General features: G+C 36.9%; 1 protein-coding gene across 1 annotated transcript in view; it reads right to left on the bottom strand.

The window, feature by feature from the left end:
- Positions 1–23,397, bottom strand: part of nf2a (NF2, moesin-ezrin-radixin like (MERLIN) tumor suppressor a) — a 53,728-nt gene that overhangs the window by 21,175 nt on the left and 9,156 nt on the right. Inside the window, exons 4-6 of the mRNA XM_067439511.1 lie at positions 14,801–14,926; positions 11,747–11,869; positions 4,155–4,238 (exon numbers count right to left, since the gene is read on the bottom strand). Coding sequence (XP_067295612.1) covers positions 4,155–4,238; positions 11,747–11,869; positions 14,801–14,926 — 333 coding nt within the window. The remainder of the gene's footprint in view (positions 1–4,154; positions 4,239–11,746; positions 11,870–14,800; positions 14,927–23,397) is intronic.

The following is a 23,397-nucleotide window of genomic DNA, read 5'->3' as shown; positions in this document are numbered from 1 at the left end:
GGTTTGTTTTTACAGTGATTACAGGACTTAAATGATGACAAATATCTTTGAGAATTTTTTTTTTTTTTTTTACTATTACACTATTTAAAAGTTTGGAGTCAGTACGATTATTGAGGCTCTATTATGTTTACCAAGGCTAAATTTATTTCATCAAATATACAGTAAAAACTAATATTGTGAAATATTACAATTTAAAATAACTTTTATACTATATATTATACTATATTATCATATTTGTTTATTATAATCAATATTTTTGAGTAAATATTTTTTTACAGGTTTCTTTAATGCATATAAATTTAAAAAGAACAGCATTTATTTGAATTAGAAATATTTTGTAACAATATAAACATCTTGACTGTCACTTTTGATCAATTTAATGCATCTTTGCTTAATGCTTTATAAAAGTATTAATTTATTTAAAAATAAATAAAAATTACATTGTTATAAATAAATATTATATATATATAAAAATATTGATAAAACTTAATGACCCCAAACTTTGGAACAGTAGTGTGCATCCATAATCCTTTCTGTTACCCTCACAAACGTATCAATTGAAAGTAAACAGGGTTAAAAACATATAATTTTCATAGCAGTGCATGCAACTTAATTAGTTTTAGTTTTTATGTTTTCCATTTTAATGGTTAAATTACATTTTAGTAGTCAAGTTACAGTTTAGTAGTAATTTAAATCATGAAATATACAATTTAACAGGAATTTATTAAAAAGTTTTTCACTTTTAGGTAAAACTCATGTGAGATTTACTAAATTTCTTCAAAATTCTCATTTTGGGGTGATTTTTTTTTTTAATGTACTGACCTGTCCTACTTTTGATTTATTGCTTTTATATTATTACTTTTGAACAATTCCGTGACATTCCACATTATACAGTAAACTAAATTTGTATGAATGGATTCTATGATTCTGTACCTGCATTGTGGAAATCATAGGACCCTAATTTAATGCTACGCTATTGAATTTTTTTAATTAAAAAAATAAAATAATACTTATTTTATTCACCCTAGCAGCAGCAAATTTAATCTGCCCGCGAGTGTCGTCAAGCAACTCTCAATACCGTTCTGAGCTGTATTCGCCTAACTCTTGCCGGGCCAATCACATCGTGTATAGAGTCGGTGCGCGGGGCCTTAATGACGACGGCCGAGTTGCGCTTGTGTGCTTCTAGTAAACACAGATGCTGGCGAACGGCGGTCTTTCGACTCAGCTTTGACCGCGACTCTGGAAGACTTGGAGTTAAGCTTTTCTCTGACAAAAGAACGGCACTGAAGTCATTCTTAAAAAGGGAAGATGTGTTCAGAGTTTTGCCGACCGGATACGGCGAATGTTTAATCTGTCAACGAGCTCTGCTTCACCTTCGTTGCTCTGGTTGGTGTAGCGCTATCCTATCGCGTGCAGAGGGAGTTTGAAAGACAACCGTTTATCCCGCCCCTCGGATTGAGCCCTGTCTATGGTGAGTTTCCAGACCAAACATCTTGATGTGGGTCTGGCTTGTCAGGCTAACATATTTCCATTTTGATGATAGATTATAACATACATGCATAAACATTCAACATAAATAACAAATCAAATTAATTAAAGGACTAGAATGACAATAATAGACAGAAATAATACCAATTTGCAAATAATAATATTGGTGACTAGGTTAATCACAAAGTTTAACAATCAAATCCCACAGAAAAGCACTAGGAAAAGATTTCCCATACATATTTCTATCAATGGCGACTGATACATGTCATTTGAAACACAAAAGAACATTAGAACACAAAAGAAAAGAACCCAGACCATTCTTGGTAAAGTCTTATGCCCATCTTCAGAAGGGGCCCAACACCCCAGAAAGTCCTAAATGTCACACATGACAATTTTTCTCAAATCTGGAGACAAGTGAACTATAAATGGAGACCATAAATTCTGAAAGCTCTGTGCATTACCTCTAGACACAGCAGTCAGTCTCTCATGGGGCAAAACGATCTCTCTATACCACTGGGTGACAGAGGGGGGAGTGTCATGAAGCCATCGGATAAGGATGCATTTCCTTGCCACAAGTAGTAGTTTATCTAATGGTTTGTAACCTATTGCATCTAATGCCAGTGTTGTTGCCTGTCTTTTGGATGGGAGTCCCAAAAGGAAAAGACCAGGATCCTTTTCCAATTTTATCTGAAGAATTGTGCCAAGCAATGAAACTCCAGAATCTAGAGATGTACTCACACCACCAAAAACAGTCTTGCTATTGAATTTAAGACTCCAGAATTTCTGCTCCAATTTAGGACATTTGTAAGGCCTTAAATTGTAGGTGATCAAATTAAGACTTTTGGAAACCCTACTTTTGAAATGTGTCAAACTGTTCAGTGTATTTACAGTCTATATGTTTGTTTATTAACACTAAGGCATTTGTCTGTGGTAAATCAACACCACGGCACAGATGCAGTTCATAAAAATATAACAAGACATATGAAATCTTCCAAAATAAAAAGCAAAGACACAACACTACAAATTGGGGAGGAACTGAGGAACAAGCAGATATGCAGAATCAGAAAAGGCAAGACAATGATACTCCATCGGTGTCACGCTAGCTTGTCATTTTGAGTGCTACAGACACGATTCATGCTGCTCAGCTGTGATAGGACGGGCATATGAAAGCATCCTCATTGGAGGAGTCTGTGTAAATGGTTGCTGTCTAAAGCTTCGCTCCTGCATTAAGAACAAGCTTTCTTTCTAAAGGCTGCCATCTCACCCTCTCCCCTCTGTTCAATTTTCTCTTCCACTTTTTTTTATTTCTTATTTTTCTGCCTATGTCTCTTTTTTATTCATACTCTCTTTACACCTCCTCTTTCTCTCTGCTCTTTGCCTTCTTTAACGTCCTGTCTTTTTGAATAACTCCAAACCTGCACCTGATGGTTTAAAATGGAGACAGAAATCTGTCATGCAGCTTCTCACATTTGTAGAACAAATAAACCTGATTGGCTGAGCAACATTTAAAGCTGATAAATGCACATCTGTGACTGCACATCCATTGAAATTATAATAATGCAGCAAGCAGCAGTTAGCAGAATTAACAAAATCTAAAATTAAAGTACAAGTAATTTTATGTAATGGTAAAAGTAAAATGTTACAATATTTAAATTTTGCATAATACAATGAAAGAAATTGGTTTTAATTAATGTGAAATGTGTAACTAAATAGTAACTATTTTTAGATAATTAATTGAATCAAATACATAAATTCAATTTAATCTCATATCACAAATAAATGTCTATTTTTGAACAACATGCAGCCTTGATGAACAATATCAGTAAAAACTGTAATATCGTAAAATATTTTTGGGAAACTGTGATTCAATTAATCAAAGAATCCTTCTTGTAACATAATTGTCTTTACCTTCATTTTTTAATCAATTTCATGCATCCTTGCCAAATAAAATTCTTAATTTCTTAATAATAAAAAAAAGTGCATGTTATGTTATATTACACACACAGTTTTTTAAAGAAACAAGTACTTCTATCTTACTGACCCAAAACTTTTATTTTATTCTTTTACATTTTATTAAAAAATTCAAAATAAAAACTGATCAGTTGTGCGCAAATCAGATATTCTATCTTCAAAATGTTGTAATATTTAAAATATTTAAATTTGTCAAACATATGAGTTTTCAGCACTATAAAAAGCCTTGAAAAACCATTGAATGACTTGAGCACACCAGCACCCGGCTCAAAAACCAGCTAAACAAACCGTCCTACAAATTGCCGTCTTACAAATTGCTTTACAAAACCAAACAAAAGCCTTAGTACATTCCCGTCCAGTTTTTAGAGCCATGTAGCGTTCTCCTCTGTGTCTGACATGAGTCAGAGGGAAACAGAGTGTGCTTTCTAAATTGGCACAAGGTGAGCTGTGTGCAGTTAGCCAAGGCTTTTGGATAAATCGCATGTCCTTGTTGCCCCTGACCTGTCAATCAAACTGACACCTGCTTAATAAAATGCACTTCTTTCTGTGGGAAGAGCGCAATGGGATAGATGCCGACCTTGAAGGGACATCCACAGGAGGTTATGGTTTAGCTCTGACACCTTTCTGTGTGTATCAAAGGAAGATTTTTTTTTAAATTTATAGAAAAACACAAGTGTGTTAGAAAGAGCACTGACCTTTGCATGGACGGCGTAAGAGGCTAACAGCACCGAAGCCTCGGGTGGACAGTATATCTCCTCCTCTAAAATGTTCTTCTTCACCTGGGGGATTTTAGAGAGGGAGAGTAAGATGAATCAAATTTAATTATTATTTATCGCTATACATTTTGAGGAATTTGTTCCCAAGAATTTCATGCAACGCCATCATGATATGATAAATGATGCCCTGGAGCAATTAAACATCTTGGTAAAGGAATAGTTTAAGGATCATCCCTTTGGGGTGTTCGAATCTGCATCCTTTTGATTACCTGCCCAGATCTTTCATTACTAATAACGGCTAGCATATATTATAGAACAACATTAGAGACATAGGGCCCTATCACACACCCGGTGCTTTCAGCCAGATGCAGTTATCATCACATCCTGTGGCTAGTCTGAAAACAAGGTGTGTTCAGGCGTATTGTTGGCGTGTTGCTATTTTGAGGAAACTGAAATAGACTGCACCATTGACTAACAAAAACCTGGTCTAAAGTCAATAGCGCAGTATTTTTGTGTTAAGGGTATGTTAGTAATATACCCACCTATAGGTGGGTGCACAACACGTGCACATTCTGTTTATTATACACAGGCAGCAGCACACAAACATTTTTAAATATAAAAAAATTGAAGGATTACAATGTAAAAGATTATTATTGTGTACATATAGCTGTCTATAACGTCATAATGGATAGTCATTGCATGCATTAGAATTACATATTTGCTGTAATGACAAATGAATTCGGCTACTTTTTAACCAATCGTGGCAATGCACACATGTATTTAAACTGACTCGTCAGGTTGATGGTGTCTATATTCTGCCAAATAGTGAATCCACCATGGTGGTTTTTATCGGGAATGGGAGATGAGACTCTGATGTTTAATTGCACGTTATGCCCCACCCAAAAAAATCTCATTAAGAAAACCGGGGCAACCCTTTTAGTCAATATGTCTGATGCGCGGACCATTTTTCCAATCATTAAACTAGCAAAAGTGGATTCGGACACGCCCTAAGTGCACTTGCACCATGCGCTTTAGACCATGTGCTTAGATCGTTAAAATATGGCCCAGAGTATGTAAGTGCAAAAAAGGACACAGGATACAGTTTATACAGGTTTGTGTGTTTGTAAAAAAATGTTTTTTAAGTCGATGCACACAAACATTGCATTTATATGATAAAAATACAGTAAACAGTAATATTGTTTAATATGTTCTAAAATTCAAATAACTTTTCTGTTTATATTTAAACCAATTTGTGTCAATTGTTTTTTTGTACCAATTGTTTTTAAGCATCTCTTCTGAAAACAAATCTTCAGTGTCACACTATCCTTCAGAAATGAGTTAAACTTCCATAGTCAATGTCTACAGACCTTTAATGTTTTATAGAGACCTGGATATTTTGGCAGGTACTTTTTGAATAAACAGAACAAACAACACTGTTTTCTAGCTTTCCTAGTCACAACTATCCATTAGTAAGCTGGCAGAGGTTGTCTCCTTCAGGCTCTATGGTCTGCAAAGCCCAGACGTCATTTATGTCTGCAAATGCAAAGCACAGGCAGAATATTTCGGGGTCAGTTTTAAGAACTGTAGAAGCAGCAGATGGCTCACAGGTTACACATTCACTGCCGCAGGGCTGTTATGTTGGTTTCCAAGTAGGGCTGTAAGGAGAAAACTAGTCTCAGCCTCAGACGTCATGCTTTCGGACCATTGGCTGAAAGTCTGATCCATGTGGCACACAAAATGGGAAACACCATTCGTCTGATTCGTCTTCATCTGATTGGTTGAATCCAACAGAATTTCTAAGAGATGTGTGTTGTGTTAGTTAACGGTTCAACTGGAAACAAAGATTTTTTGATTCCAAACCTCCTCATGAATGAAGAAAGCTATTTGGTTTAACTGTGACAATAATCACTTATCAGAGTCAACCAAATGCTGGGCTTTCAAAAGTATGTGAAGTTTGTGGCTCCATTGTTGCAGTAATTTTGACGATATTCTTGAATGAATAATTCATTAAGACATCGCAAGGACATCAATTTTACTTTTTACTCCCCGAAACCTGAAACGGAGCAAAACGAACTGTGATTGGTCAGTCAGGTGGCCTCTGGGTGGTCCTTGGCCAATGAAAGTAGTGATTAATTCCAGACTTTCTGCCATCAGTCTGAAGGTTTTTCTACGTGAGACTAGGAGAAAATAGGCGACCTGGGATAGAGTCCTAATACAGAGTGCTAATCCTAGTTGAAATCACTGCACACAATAAAAGTTTTAAAAAATTAAAGAAAATCTACATTAGAGCTGCTCTAAGCGTATAATTTAAAAAATAAAATGGTAAAAATGTACAATAAGGTTTCAATTGTTACCTACATTAGTTATCATGCACTAATAATGAATGCATGATAATCTTTGTAAATATTAACATTTACTAATACATTATTCAAATCAAAAGTTGTATCTGCTAACATTAATTAATGCACTGTGAAATAATATGAACAATCAACAAACAGCTGTATTTTTATTAACCAAGTTAATAAATACACAGTAAAATATATTGTTCATGATTAGTTCATGTTATTTTTAAATGTTAACCAATAAAACCTTAATATAAAGTGTTACCAAATATAAAATATATCAAATAAAATAAGTATTTAACAAGTGCATGATGAATTAATTCAAGAAACCTGTGGAAAAGAAAAAGAAAAAGAAAAAAAGGAAACATTTAAATGCCGTTCTGCCTTGCAAGCACTGTAACGACTAATTGAGGGACTAATGAATGAATCAAAGAATCTAATTAATTTCTGACTTCATGCTTCATCAAAAGAGAAAATTAATTAAGGATGGAGGACCTTTTTAAAAAAAAGAAGTTGGTAACAGAACAAAAGGTTGTTTATGTACACAGTTTATAAATGCATAAATGTGTATTCATACCAAAAGGTTATCATTTAATTGTCAACAATGAACAAGAGCCAATTTCAGAGTAAAATACTGCAGCCTTGCCAAATGAGCTGTTGCTAAAAGCACAACCACATCCACATGGGAGATGGCTGGTCACTGTGCCGACCATTAGCTGCTTGGCCAAACGAAAAAGGATCTCATTTAAGCATAACAAGAAAATGGAAGCCAAAAAACTATGTTTAACAACAGGGACGCAATTAGCACATGGTCAAACTCATTAAAAAGCAGTAATAAAACGACCAAATGCCCATTTATAAATGAACAGTTTGCTCAAAAACAAAACTGTCATTATTTACATGTTTAAACCTGTATGACGATCATTACAATAATATTCTGGTTGCTGTTTTGTGACTGGAAAGTATGCAAAAGTGCCATAAAAGTATCATAACAGGGATTTGTATGACTCATGCACTTTATTGAAGAGGGGGTCTATTGCCATTTCATGCATTCTGACTTTTTTTTACATTAAAGAGTCAAAACCGCAGATAGTGAGTGAAACTGCATCAAATGTCTGTGTTTTGTTGGCAATCGATGCCGTGTAAGTGCATATAATGTCAAAAACACGAATGTAAAGTGAATCAAAAGTTATCTAGGGATAATGCCTGATGTATTATCTGTTTTACCATCATTACTGTTTAAAAGTTTGGGGTCAAAAGATTTTTTTTTAATTAAGTACATTTTTGATCAATTTAATGCATCCTTGCTTTACAAGTGAGGACATAAGTAAATACATAAATTTACATAAATTCAAATAAATGGTGTTCTTTCAAACCTAATAATAAGTACTATGATTTAGTATAAATAATATAAATATATTTAGTAGTACAACAGTTTTCAACATTGATAAGAATATGAAATGTTTTGAAAGCATCCAATCAGCATTAGAATGATTTCTGAAGGATATCAATGAAGACTGGAGTATTGATGCTGAAAATGTTTTTTTTTATTAGTTTTAATTGTAATCATATTTCACAATATTACTGTTTTACTGTATTTTTGATCAAATAAGTCCAACCTTGGGGACCATAAGTGACTTTCAAAAACATCAAATCATTATTAATACGATTTTAATAATATAATATTCATCATTATGTAGTTTGACAGCCACAGTCCTTATTCACCATTGTTGTATTGAAAAGATTAGCTTGGATTTTCTTCAGAAATGCTTCTTTTGTGCTCTATAAGCGTTTGGTGTGGAACGACATTAGTAAATAATGAGAGAAGTTTCATTTCCTGGTAAACTATCCCTTTAAGACTTGCTTCCAATGCATCTTTTTTTAAAATAATTTTCTTTAAAAAAATCATCAAACATGCTATTTTATCCATACCCTGACTATCAGTCTGGAAACAGTCACAAAAGTAGCATGCGACATGTCAGTAACGGGTCAAAAAGGTTCTGGCTATTATGGTCGTCTTTACAATCTGCCTTACAAATGTGACAGCACTTTAAGAGCGCAGTCTGGGAAGTGTGGCCGTTCCTGATAAGAGCCCATCCAGACGGTTTTAAACAGGATCTGCACATCCAAACACACGGCTCTATCCCAGCCTACATATGAACGGAGGGCAGAGGCTAAAGAGAACAGACTCACCGTTCTCCAATCTCTTCCCAGAATTCATTAGCATCTTTTGAGAATTCATTGCATTCGTTTTTTAGAGTGCATTTCCATCCTGAAGCAGTGCAGCTCTACCTCCCATTACGGGTAAAGATAAGCTACTTACGTTTTCTTATAATGTTCATATCTTCGTCTTGTGCCCTTTGCAAAGAATTTAATCCATCGGATTGATACAAGCACTGTAAATTGAAGGGCAAATTGCCACAACTTAACATTAGATCACAATTACAGTCGTAATATAGTTGATCAATTAATGCATGCAAAACATGTGCTTATTTACCTCCCATGCTGAGCAACCAAACTGCTCAATAAAAATGATTGATAATGTGCTCATAATCAAGGTGTTATTGCTTAATGGTTTCTGATCTCAGAGAACGAATCTTGGCAGGAAGCCGTACGGTGGGAGGTGTTCCCCTGGGCTTATAGAATCAAAGACAGGGGCCCTGATGTGGAGCACACCGATTCCACATGGCTGAACACAATCACACCAAACAATGAAAGAGCGCACTGAACCCACAGACAGCAGCCCACAAACCTCTCTCTCACAGAACTGCACTGAGAAACCAAATACAGAAGCTCAATTCTGCTGCCAAGACTATTGAAATTAAATAGCTTTAGAGTTTGGTTCAATGGCACATCATCACCTACTGTTGTGTACAAACAATACTTAAAGTCCAACTAGATTAATTATGGACAACACTATGCAGAAATCAACTGAACAATAAATCAATTTCCTGCTCTTCGCATTTAGAGCATGAGGGGTAAGGAGTTAAGGCCTGTTCTGCCAAGAACGATGACTATATAATGTTAACGATAAATACATAGTTAAGATCTTTTTTTTTCTTGCTAATGAACAATAAAAACATTGAGAATCCATCCTGCTGTAACGAGCCTGAGCATTTAAAGCGACAGATGACAAACTTCAGTGTGCTTAGAATAACAGAACAATATTGTCCACTGGTTTGAATGCTAATATGGTTATCTTTATAGTTATAGTTTTCGTTCTCTGTGAACAAGCCTTTAGGCTGGCAACTTAAAGGTAGCAGGTTCAATCCCAAAAAGTTTCATTAAGAAAACAAAAATGTAAAACATTCGGGAAAATATGCTTTAAAGGGTTAGTTCACCCAAAAATAAAATGTATATAATTAATGACTCACTCTAATGTCGTTCCACACCCATAAGACCTCTGTTCATCTTCAGAACACAGTTTAAGATATTTTATATTAAGTCCGAGAGCGTATCTAAGTGTATGCACACTATACTGTCCAGAAAGGGAATAAAAACATTATCAAAGTAGTCCATATGTGACATCAGTTAGTTCATTAGAATCTCTTGAAGCATCGAAGATACATTTTGGTCCAAAAATAACAAAAACTACGACTTCAGTAGTTCAGTATTCAGCATTGTCTTCTCCTCCGCGTTTGTTTTCAAACCTCAAATAAAGATTCAAACGGTCATGAATCAGCGTATTGATTCATGATTCAGATCCCGTGTCAAACTGCTGAAATCACGTAACATTAGCGATCCGAATCATGAATCAATACGCTGATTCATGACCGTTTGAATCTTTATTTGAGGTTTGAAAACAAACGTGGAAGAGACGATAGTGCTGAATAAAGTCGTAGTTTTTGTTATTTTTGGACCAAAATGTATTTTCGATGCTTCAAGAGATTCTAATCAACTAACTGATGTCACATATGGACTACTTTGATGATGTTTTTATTCCCTATCTGGACATGGACAGTATAGTGTGCATACACTTAGATACGCTGTCGGACTAAATATCCTTCTAAAAGGATAAAAGGCCTTCTGCTCTGCAGCCCCCAGTCTGTGGAATGCTCTCCCTGACCACCTGCGGACGCCACAGACTGTAAATGCTTTTAAGCGTGGTCTTAAAACCCACCTTTTTAGCAGAGCTTTTAATTGAATGGTTACTTCTTAAAGGGTTAGTTCACCCAAAAATGAAAACTATTTAATTAATTACTCACCCTCATGTCGTTGGACACCTGTAACACCTTCGTTCATCTTCAGAACACAAATGAAGATATTTTTGTTGAAAGCTGATGACTGAGAAAGGCTTCAGAAAGGCCTCCATTGACATTCAGTACATTTCCACTGACCCACTCACAAGACCCATAAAAGGCACTAAAAACTTTGTTACAAAGTCCATCTCACTACAGGGGCTGTACAATAATTTTACATTGCGACGAAAATAGTTATTGTGCACACAAAAATCAAAATAACGATATAATTCACCAAATTATTGAGGTGAACTCGACGCATGCGCGAGAATATGACGCAGCTCCGCCGTTCGAATCATAGCGAATACATGACCCGGAAGAGGAGGAGCGCCGCTATCGCGTGAGTTCACGTCTGAGACCTACACGGAAGACAATATCTTGGCAGATAAAGTCGTTATTTTGATTTGTTTTAAGCACAAAAACTGTTCTCGCCGCTTGGTACAATTATTGTACAGCCACTGTAGTGAGATGGACTTTGTAACGAAGTCTTCAGGGCCTTTTATGGGTCTTGTGAGTGGAAATGTACTGAATGCCAATGGAGGCCTTTCTGAAGCCTTTCTCAGTCATCAGCTTTCAACAAAAATATCTTCATTTGTGTTCCGAAGATGAACGAAGGTGTTACAGGTGTCCAACGACATGAGGGTGAGTAATTAATGAAATAATTTTCATTTTTGGGTGAACTAACCCTTTCATTTTTCAGTTTTATGTATTTTATCTTATTTATTTACTTATTTATTGTTGTTGATTGTTTTTAATTCTGTAGCACTTTGAGATTTTGTTAAATATAAAGTGCATTATAAATAAAATGTATTAATATTATTCAAGGAAATTTGCTGAAGCCATGGCCTAGCATGTATGGAAGTTGAGTCACCTCTTTTTTCATCATTTGCTGTCCTCTCTCTATCCTATCAATAAAAGTGGCAACGCGCCAAAAAATTCCAATTAATTTGAGCTGTAGTCCAGCTAAACCCATCTGAGCACAATGACTCACCTGTAGGAAGAAGAGGTGCTGTGTCATATCTTGCACCAACTCTTCCTCGGCGTTCTCTGGGTAAAACTTGGCCAGGAAATGAAACACTATAGGCTCCTCTTTGGGTATATCATGATCCAAAACCTATAACAAAGATCGAAGTCATGACCAATACTCTGCTGTGCATTGTATACTTTATATACTCTGCCAATAGTAACATACCATGATTTTGGATATGATGATTCAAATGATAACATCATGTCCTTTTTGGATATGTGTCAAAGTAGTATTCTTGGAAGTACCATGAAACAGCCTACAGTATTATCATATACCATCTAAAACCATCACTGAGCCACTGTAATGCCATAGTACTTGTTTTGTGAGTTTGCTTGGATGTACACTACTACAGTTCAAATGTTTGGGGTCAGTAAGATTTTTTTTTATGCTCACCAAGAAACTTAACAGAAGTGACTTCAGATGAACAACAACGAAAATGTAACATTTTCCCGTTATCACGTTAAGGCCATCTACACACTGGCTGCATGGCGTGAGCGTGGTATTTCTGTTGTGTGTTGCAAAAACGTTCGTGATGTGGCGCTGCTGCTTCTAGGTGACGCACAGGGAAGGCCTATACTTCATGTTAAACATATATAGCCTACTGATACAACAAAGACAACGTCGGTAGTATTGACGGCAAAATAGGCTACAGAATATTTTGTTCCGTATTGACAGGTGCAATATTTCAAAATCAATAATTATTTATTATTTTAAATTACAATTAAATCTGTATATCAACCTAGAGACTTTCAAACATCAACATTTAATTTATTAATATGTATCCCTGTCAAAATTACATATAATAAACATTTTCCTATTCACTTCTGCCTGGAAAGACTTCCAACACGTTTGCGTGAAAAATAGGCATCTGTTCTAATTCTAGCGTGTTTTCGGCACAGTCACGCAGGCAATGTGCAAGCTCTGTTAAAAAGATACTTCACCGCTCTGTCTCATCTCAGTTTGTACTCTTAATCTCTCTGATGTGCAGTGACGATCTGATAGCATTTAGCTTAGCTCACTAAGCCCAGTTCATTCACTATGGTACCAAACAGAGATCAAGTTAGAAGCGACCAAACACCTCCACGTTTTCCCTATTTAAATACAGTTACACGAATAGTTTAATCCTTTACAGGATTTATGCATGCTAGAAATAGAAGAGACGCCAAATTTTCATGTGACACGTACGCAAGCGTGTTGGAAGCATTTCCAGGCAAAATAGAATAGGAAAAGATGTTTACATGTCATTTTGACACAAATACATATTAATAAATGACATCATGTTTTTAAGTCTGTAGGTTAACATAAATGCAGATATAAAAAACAACATAATTATCAATTTGAAATATTGAAATTGCACCTGTCAATACAGAACAAAATATTCTGTAGCCTATTTTGCCGTCAATACCATAGATATGTATCAATGTATGGTCAATAGGCTACTGCCGACATTGTCTTTGCTGTATCAATAGGCAATATATTTATATTTAACATGAAGTATAGGGCTTCCCTGTACATCAATAGCAGCAGCAGTGCCGCGTCAGACACGCTTCTGGTGTGCAAAAATAGAAATAGTGCCAGGCAGCCGCCCCACAGCTGACATGCAACAGAAAATGCCATGCTCATGCCACGCTTGCAGTGTGTCTCCAGCCTAAATGTGTGGGGGGGTTTTTACCACCAAAATAATGTACTTTAATGAAAGGTTGGATTTTTTTTTTGCATTTGGCTTCCATGTTGTTTTTTTAGAAGTCCACGACCACATCTTACAGGGGTGTATATTATATATAAAAAAATAAAAAAAAATTAACAACATTAAAGTCTTTTTGATAGAGTTGTTCCGATTCCAATACTAGTAATTATCGGAAATATTAACGATATACCACAAAAAATTCTGGCATCGGTATCGGCGAGTACTTGAAAAATACTCAATCTAATACCATAATTCTAAAACAAGACCCAACGTTAGTTATTATGATGACCACTAGCTTTGCCTAACCCCTAAAAATTATAAGGTTATCAGGTTACTGTAGTAGCCTACAGTAGATTTAGCGTATCTATGTAATAATAATACGTCTGTAATTAAAATAATAATGCCTTGATGGTTGCTTATTTTTCACGTGAGATTATTTCCTAAATAATACATATATATTTTTTATATTCCTAGAATTATGCGTTACCCTGTTTTTTTTTAAATACAGTATTGTAAAACTAAAATACCTTTTTCAGTTTGCGGTGTTAGATTTGTGGCAGCATTTGAAGTTATTTTTTGCTTAAGAAAAATAAATAATATTACTGTCAAATGCACCTCAGATAATAAAATAATGTAATTAATACAGTAGTTCACTGTCTGTATTTGACAGTGAACTACTGTATCCCATGTTTTATTAAGGGATAAAAAAATATAAATGGTAAATGGACTGCATTTATATAGCGCTTTTTTAACAGACCCTATGGCCATCCAAAGTGCTTTACATTTTTGCCTCACATTCACCCATTCATACACCGACGGCGATGTTAGCCATATAAGGCGCCATCCAGCTCGTCGGGAGCAGCTGGGGTTAGGTGTCTTGCTCAAGGACAACTCGACACTTGGTCAGGTCGAACCGGGGATCGAACCACCAACCTTTCGGTTTGTAGACAATCTACATGAACCACTGAGCCAGGGATAAGCCTGAAGCGCAAAATAAAATAATTCTAGCAATTCATATTCATACAGGACAATACAGCTGTATACACAGATACACACCCAGGTATGGGATCAGTACTTGGTATCAGCCGATATCCCGAGCCCAGGTATCGGGAAGGGAAAAGGGGTATCGGAACATCTCTACTTTTTGATTGTACTGACCCCAAACTTTTGAACGGTAGTGTAAATCATTACACATTATAACTTTTAATAGCCTAAATTAAGTTTAAAAAAAGAATATCTTGATCTATGGTGCATGATAACAAAAGAATAGCATTTATCAGACTGACACTAGTATGTTTAAAGAGCAGGACATTTTAATACGAGTGTTGTACCTTCTTGTCCATTTTCAGCCATGCCACAGTGTCTTTGACGTCATACCGCAGACCAAAAAACCATGACTCCCTGAGTGCCAGTGTCCGGCACACAAGTTCAAACAGATCCTTTCCTTTCCACTTCAGCTGCAAACAAGATCGCAAAAAAGGGTTAGTGACATGAAGCTTTAGAGAAGTTCATGTTAAACTACAGCCTGCATTGTGTCATATTTCCTGTTCTGTGGAAACAAAAGGTTGAGCTGGGACATATACACAGACATGGACTGAACATAATAAAATCCCAATTTTTAATTTCAAGAAGCCTCAGGGGGGGGAAACACTTAAACCTCTATAAGGATTGCAACAGACTAATCGAATTCAGACTGACCACAAATCTGAACAGCGGCATGATAATGAACAACGACATTCCCTGAATAACCTTATTTTCACAAAGCATGTGGACACAAGGCAGAGAAATGAGTCTGGGCATCATAAAGTCTCTGCTGTCAGTGAGCGTATTCATTCTTTTTCAGACATATCAGTTCATCTTTTACCAGGACAGAAAAATTACCATATTCAATAGGTGAAGAATTTAAGATGCATAACAGTTGCTTATTTTTCATTAAAAGACTTAATTGTTTTGTGTAAAATGTATACTTGCACAGAATCAATAAAAAGAGCATCAAAACATTAATTATTACTACCAAAGTATCTGCATAACGCTGCAAGTCTATCATTAGTATAATTGGTTCGAGATGAATTGGACAGAAAAAAAAAAGAGCTGTCTGTTTAATAACTTTGGAAATCAGAATGCAATATACAGGAGTATATTAGCAGAATAACAATTCAAAAACGTATCTTGTGAGAATAACTCTCTTGTGTAAGCATCTGTGCTCGATTAGACTTGTCATTAGTACGTTTCGGCATCATCTGGGCCCAGCTGAGGTAGATGTTAGTGTCTGGCGAACAATATACTTTCCACTTTTGCCACCTTGAATGATTAAAGTTTATGACAGAGGACTGAAACTTGCCGTTATAAATACTGACAACTTCCACAGTCTAGCAAACATCATCAACACTGCAAACTGTATTAGCATAACAGGGACAGGTGCTTTTCAAGGTGCGGTTTCATCTTGCCTAATGTTTATGTATGAGAAGAACATATCACAATATGCTGCCATACAGAGTCCAAGCAATTAAATATGCTGATGCTTCCCCTCTAGAAAGCTGACGGGCTGCCTTCAAGGACGACCGTCAGCTGGTGCAGCCATTCAGGGAGAAATGAGGTGTGTCTGTGTAGAAAGGTGTTCACTCACTGTCCTACATATTCAGCAGAGAATGTATGGGGCTTTTTGGGAAGAAACAAAACAAAACAAAAAAAAGTAACAGCACAAGAAAGAAACAACAAAAGCAGTAACCTCAAAGTCAAAGGGACTTTATCCAATATTGAGCCCCAGGCTATTACCTCAAATCAGATTATATTGACTGAACTACACCAAGACTGTCTTTCTTGTTATTCGGCACGGATGAGGTCAATAATAGTACGCGTGATACCAGTCCGGTAGCACACAGAGATTACTTAAACTAAATATCAGCTTACAGCACATATAAAAATAAAGAGAAAGAATTTTGAATATCGACTAGAAAATATGTAGGCCTATTTCAGGTGACAATCTTCTTTATGTCTTTTCCTCTAGTTCCCTCAGAAGGATTCTGGCTATGTTATTCATAACTTTTTGGGGGGAATTTTCCTGTCACTATGAAATAATATATATTACTAAATAAAAAATAAACATCATGAACTGTGGTTTAGCAAACCCTGTAGATGACTACAGTGCTGGGCTAATAAATATCAGCTATCAATGATGGGAAATAAAATAAAAAGAGAGAGAGATGGATTGTTTTCTAAATCCATGCTGCCACCAAGTGGTGTTGCTTGTGAAATACAAAGATGCACCAAAATAGACTCAATTTTGCTGAAATCAGATGCAATGGGCCTAAATGTCTAAATTTTCATCTTATTTATGCTTTTTACCTTTAAAAGGAATATTATAGTTGAACTATTACTATTAAAGCTCTGAATTTCTTGCATCTTGATGATTACCACAGAAAATAGCTTTAATTCACCCCACAGTTTATAAAAATAGTTTGTTTATATCTACAGTATTGCACTTATAATGTAAGTCTATGGAGCAAGGACCGGTTTTGAAACCTTATATAACATAATATTAATATGACAGAATTGCTTACCATGTCAATATAAGGGTAATGTAAAGGGTCATTTCTGTCAGGATTAAGTTACCCAGAAGAAACAAGCATGAATGCCGTCAATAAAAAATAATGTTAATCTGCATAAAACACTATTCCAAATGCAAAAAGGATTCAGACAGTTTCACACCTCAAATAATTTTTTGTTCAAAATAATTACTATAAAACTATGCATATTTCTGCTTTTAAACCCTTCAATCACAGACTCCCGTTACAAGATTTTTTTTTTTACCCACTGAAGGGCGAATCAGAAGTATTGTTTGTGGTAATCGACAGTATGCCACAGATGCTGTAGAAATAGCTTGAACCTGTAATATTTATCAAGATCGATATGACTAAAAATGTGTCTTATGAAAATGTACATATATGCCACCTTATTATCAGTATATAAAAACCATGAACCATGATCCCTCAGAACCACATTTCCACCAAAGGAAACACTGTTAATGAGTGTGAAAGATCAAAACAGAGTGAGAGACAGGCAAACACAGGCACAGGGTCTTGTAAAGTGAGACCATGGTGCCTCATGGGACATTAACTCATGGTCCTCGTCTGTCATGCTGTTCTCTTGCCACCATCTGTTTTCCCTTAATTCAAAAACACTCTCTTGTGATGTCTTGTGTAAAAATAGGGCATCTTCCTGCAAGAAACTCAGTGGCTGCTATGTGCAAATGAAGTGCAGCTCCACAGAGAAGCCCTCTGTATGCCTAAAGAACTCCCACCGGATTCACAGTTTGTAGAAACTACCTTTATATGTGGGAATGATTACTGCGATACGGGATGCTGCTTGCTTTGTATATTTGTTTTAGTTTTTCCAGTCAGCCAGTAATGAGTTGTTTTTTTTTAAACTTTTGGGGATTATTTTTAAAGAAATATTAGTTTCACAAAAAAAAAAAGGATGTATAATCTCCTTAAGGATATCCATGCCTTTGTTTTCCCCACAAGAAAAGTGAAGTGTTTTATGCAGCCATGCTCCAAAAAGTACAATAAAATGGTTTATATAACATGTGCACTATATTACTATAGCTTTGTGTGTAGATGGAACAACCTAATTTGAAGGTCCCGTTCTTCGCGTGTTTTCGAAGCTTTGATTATGTTTACAGTGTGCAATATAACATGAGTTCATGTTTCGCGTGTAAAAAAACAGTATTTTTCACACAGTTTACTTATCTGTACAGCGCTGTTTCCTCTGTCCTAAAAACGGCCTGATGATTTCCTTGTTCTATGAAGTCCCTCCTTCAGAAACACATAATGAGTTCTGATTGGGCCAGCGCTTCCAGTGTTGTGATTGGACAACAGCTTAGCGCACTTTGCCCGGAAAGGTCCCGCCTCTTACCATAACGGGGAGATGCAAGCACTGAATGCGCGCTCTTCTCCACGTGGGAGAGCAACAAGACCACGCCCCCTATTCTGCGTGTTCTTGTGGGCGGAGGGTTAGTCAACAAACGGTTCTAGTGACGTCATTAAATCCCTGCACTTCCTGCTGTAGTCCAAACCGGCCGTTCGCTGTAGGCTTTGAAAGGGAACTTCTGTTAAATAAAATATCTTGCTTGACATTGAACTTTGAGCTTTATAATTTTACAGGTATTATTTATGCTCTAACAGCAACATTACACACTAACTAAAGTTTGAAAGATGGAATCGCGAAGAACGGGACCTTTAAGTAGTTGTACAAGGATAATCTCCACCTTAAAGGTGCCCTAGAATGATCTGAAACAATATGTTAAATTGTTCTGATATCTACATAGAGGGTATGTGGCTTATTTAAGGGCAAAAATTGTCCAGATACAGTTTTACAGATCCATTTACAACACTATAAATTGTCCCTAGGATGTAATGCTCTGTTTTTTGGCTTATTTGGAAGAGTCATGTTTATTAATGTTGAGCTCTGCTCTGATTGGATTATTTCAGCAGCTCACAGCAGTTTATCTGTTCAGCTCGTGAGTCCTGACAGAACACAGACGGACTGAATGACACTTTAAGCAGAACATCTCAAATGGAGATTGATAAAATGCAGCTTACTTGTTTATTGGTGTTTTCAGATCATCCGCGCGTTCGTGTGGTTGCCAGATTTCAGTAATTAAATCCCCAATTAAATTAAATAAAGTGACATCAGTTGGTTAATTACAATCTCTTGAAGCATCAAAAATACATTTTGGTCCAAAAATCACAAAAACTACGACTTTATTCAGCATTGTCTTCTCTTCCGCGTTTGTTTTCAAACCTCAAATAAAGGTCCAAACGGCCATGAATCAGTGAATCGATCAATGAGTTGTTAAAGCAGTTTGACACGTGATCCAAAGCAAAACTTTGCCCACTAATAACTCTGAGCAAGGATTTCGTAGACACTCATAAATTACACTAAATTTGAAGAGTCTGACATGATCTCTCAGGACATACATCTCGGCACTAGAGCTCCCCAAAATTTGAAAAATTGCCCCATTGACTTGTAATGGGGAGGGTTGTCCCATCAAACGCATGTTGTAGAAGCTAAATCTAATACAAGCTACTGAGGTGTTTTGGTCCCGGAGAAACTAGGTTGACTCGCGTTACGTTGTTTCTAGTTCATCCATAAACACAAGAAAAGCCATTCTTTCTTTGCATCCGATCACCGCTTTATTGTGGCTCGCCAACTCCAAACACCGTCAATTACTCTCATTGTGTACAGTTCATTTAATAGAAAAGAGTGTCCTTAAATGTTCCCCGCTATTGCGGTCAAAACCTTTTTGCCCTTCCGGGTCAAAACACCTGGCTTCCATCATAAAGGAAGCACACCTATATACAGCAATAGTGTACCAACAGCGCCACTCTGTGGTCAACACAAGAACATCTTATTTTGGCTCCTACATACCGACCCCTAATTGTTAATGATAAACAAACATAACAATTCAAATACAATAAAAAAGGAGCCAAAGACATTACCATACACCCAGTCAAAGCAATGTTATTTAAACTTCATGTAGTAGACAAAGTTTTGTTATTGGTCGTTCAATGATGCTGGCTTTAGTCTGCAACCTCACAGAACGCACCAAACCATGTTTATCTGAAAAAACCTCTATGACCTTGCCCAGAGCCCAGGAACCACGAGAAGCTGATGAGTCCATAATCGCCACAATGTCTCCAACAAGTAAACTCCTTTTCTTTAGATTCCACTTTTGCCTCTCTTGAAGCAAAGGCAGGTACTCCCGTAGCCATCTTTTCCAGAACAAATCTGAAAGGTATTGCACCTGTCTCCATCGTCGTCTCATATACTGGTCATGAGGTTCAAACACACCAGGTGGTAAAGCTGGTTTCCCTTTTAAGAGAAGAAGATGATTGGGCGTCAGAGGCTCTAGATCATTAGGATCGTCTGATAACTTAGTAATTGGTCGATCATTCAAGATTGATTCTACTTCACAGAAAACCGTGTGAAGTCCATCATCATCTAACATTTGTTGATGTAGAACAGAGCGGAGAACCTTTTTTACAGAGCGTATCATTCTTTCCCATATACCACCATGGTGTGAACCTGCTGGTGGATTAAAGCTCCAACGAATTCCAATCTGTGCCAATTCTCCTTGAATTTGATCATGATTTAACGTAGCAAGAGCCTCCTTCAGTTCTCTTTGTGCTCCAACAAAGTTGGTACCATTATCTGATCTTAAATGTTCCACTTGTCCTCTTCTACTAATGAAACGTCGTAGCGCATTAATACATGCATCTGTTTCCAGTGAACTTGCTACCTCAAGATGTATTGCCCTACTTGCCATACAGGTGAATACCACACCATATCTTTTACAAGTTCCTCTTCCTTTCTTTACTTCCACTGGTCCGAAGTAATCTACTCCGGTGTTGGTAAATGGTGGTAGATCAGGAAGGATCCTCTCCTTTGGAAGATCTGCCATTTTTTGTTCAGCTGTTCTACTATTATGACGTCTACAAAAGCCACACCCAGAAATGATCTTCCGGACAGCTGAGTGGGAATTAGTAATCCAAAATTTCCTCCTAACTGTGGATAGCGTATGGCTTCGTCCACCATGACCCAGACTTGCATGTACATGTTTCAGAATAAGCATAGAAATATGCTGATCTTTACCAAGTATAAGCGGATGCTTGACCTCTTCAGGCATCGCGGCTCTACTCAGTCTTCCTCCTACTCTTAACAGTCCCTCGTCCAAAAAAGGATCCAAACGATAAATTGTACTTTGCCGATTCACTGACCTTTTCCCAGATGAAAGAGCTGAAATTTCCTCACTGAATTTCTTTTGCTGGCTATATCGAATGATGGCTTCCTCTGCTCCCAATAGATCATCTAGTGTCAGAACAAGACTCTTAGGCGTTGCTGTAACTCTTGATTCCTTAGACTGTACACCACTATTCTGATTGTTCTTTGGATAATCAGCATTTGTAGCTTTCTGCTTCCTTTGTAAGCAAATTCTTTCCAACAAGATCATTTTCAACTTGAGAAACCAGGCCACCGCTACTTTAAGCCTCCTCCACTCAGAAAAGTAATTAATTAGTTGGTCAGTGGGATTAGACACTTCCTTTACATTAATGGCGTTTACTGTTATTTCTCGCTTAACCTCTGCGTCATCAGAATCTACTGAGATATTTAGTTTGTCCATAGGCCAATACTCCTCATTCAACCACAAAAAGGCTGGACCTTTAAGCCACCTGCTGTTCTTCAGAAAGTCTCCAGTCTTCATTCCTCTTGAAGCGTCATCAGCTGGATTGTCCTTAGAACTGACATATCTCCATTGTGAGGGTTCAACAGTTTCTCTAATGGTTGCAATTCTGTTAGCTACGAATGTATGAAAACGCTTGTCTTCGTTGTTAAGATACTTTAGTACTGCTGTACTATCAGTCCAGAAGATTGAATCTTCCAACTGGATTTTCAATTCCTCTTTCAACATTGCATCTACTTTGGTAGCAAGCACAGCTGCTGTCAACTCCAAACGGGGAATGGTTACGGCCTTCAATGGTGTCACTCTAGCTTTACCAAGTAGAAAGGAAATGTGAATATGTTTCTCATGATTTAGCATTCTGATGTATGTTACTGTGCCATAGCCATTCATACTGGCATCAGCAAAATGGTGTAGTTGAACATGCCTAGGCTCTCCAAAATCACCAGGCTTAATACACCTGTCCACAGTGAATGCAGCTAACGACTCCAGATCTTCCAACCATCTCTTCCACTGGCATAATATGTCTTGTGGTATTACATCATCCCATCTACAATTTCTCCTGCAGAGTTCTTGTTGCAACATCTTAGCAGACAACATAACTGGAGACAAGAACCCTAGGGGATCATACACAGAACTGGTGATTGAGAGCATGCCACGTCTGGTAAAAGACTGCTGTTTTACCTCCAATTTGAACTTGAAAGAGTCCGTTTCCACACACCATTGTAGGCCCAATGCTCTTTCGAGTGGAAGTTTATCTCTGTCTAAATCTAACTCCTTCAAGTTTTTGGCCCTTTGATCTACTGAAACTGTTTGCAATACAACACGACTATTGCTGATCCATTTTTCCAAAATGAATCCCCCTTTCTGACACAGAGCAATGAGAGCCTTCATCGTCTTTATAGCTTCCTCTTCAGTAGCTGAACTCTGCAAGCAATCATCCACGTAGAAATTTTGATATACAGAATGAATCACATGAGCTGGAAACGTAAACTGATTATCATCAGCAGTTTTCCTCAGTGCGTAACTTGCACAGCTCGGAGAGGAAACTGCACCAAACAAATGTACAGTCATCTTATATTCCACAAGTCTCTCAGAAATGTTTCCATCTGGCCACCAGAGAAAGCGAAGAAAATTTCTGTCTTCTTCAGCTACCTTCACTTGATGGAACATAGCTTGAATGTCACCCATAAAGGCCACGGGTTCTTGTCTGAAGCGAGTAAGAACCCCAAGCAAAGAGCTTGTAAGGTTAGGACCCTGTAGGAGCTTATTATTCAAAGATGTCCCTTGATATGTGGCTCCACAATCGAACACAACACGAATAGATCCTTTCCTTGGATGATGGACATCATGATGAGGAATGTACCATACCTTTCCATTCTCAACGTGCAGCTGTTCTTGAGGTACTTGTTCTGCATAGCCCCTACTGATGACATCATTCATGTATCTTGTGTACTCCTGTTGAAAATCATGGTTGTTGAGAAACCTTTTCTTCAAACCAAGGACCCGTTGCTTTGCCACAGCAAAGTTGTTAGGCAGATATACTTCCTTTGTCTTAAAGGGCAATTTCAAACAATATTTCCCATCTTGAAGTACCGCTGACTGCTCCATGATTTCCATGAACCTGATATCCTCCCTGGACATTTCCTTCTTCACAGTGCTTTCATTAAAGTCATGATTGTACTGATT

The sequence above is a fragment of the Pseudorasbora parva genome, chromosome 3, assembly GCF_024679245.1.
Source record: "Pseudorasbora parva isolate DD20220531a chromosome 3, ASM2467924v1, whole genome shotgun sequence".
Lineage (NCBI taxonomy): Eukaryota > Metazoa > Chordata > Actinopteri > Cypriniformes > Gobionidae > Pseudorasbora > Pseudorasbora parva.
The sequence above is the reverse complement of the archived record's forward strand: the minus strand, read 5'-3'. Positions and strand labels throughout refer to the sequence as shown.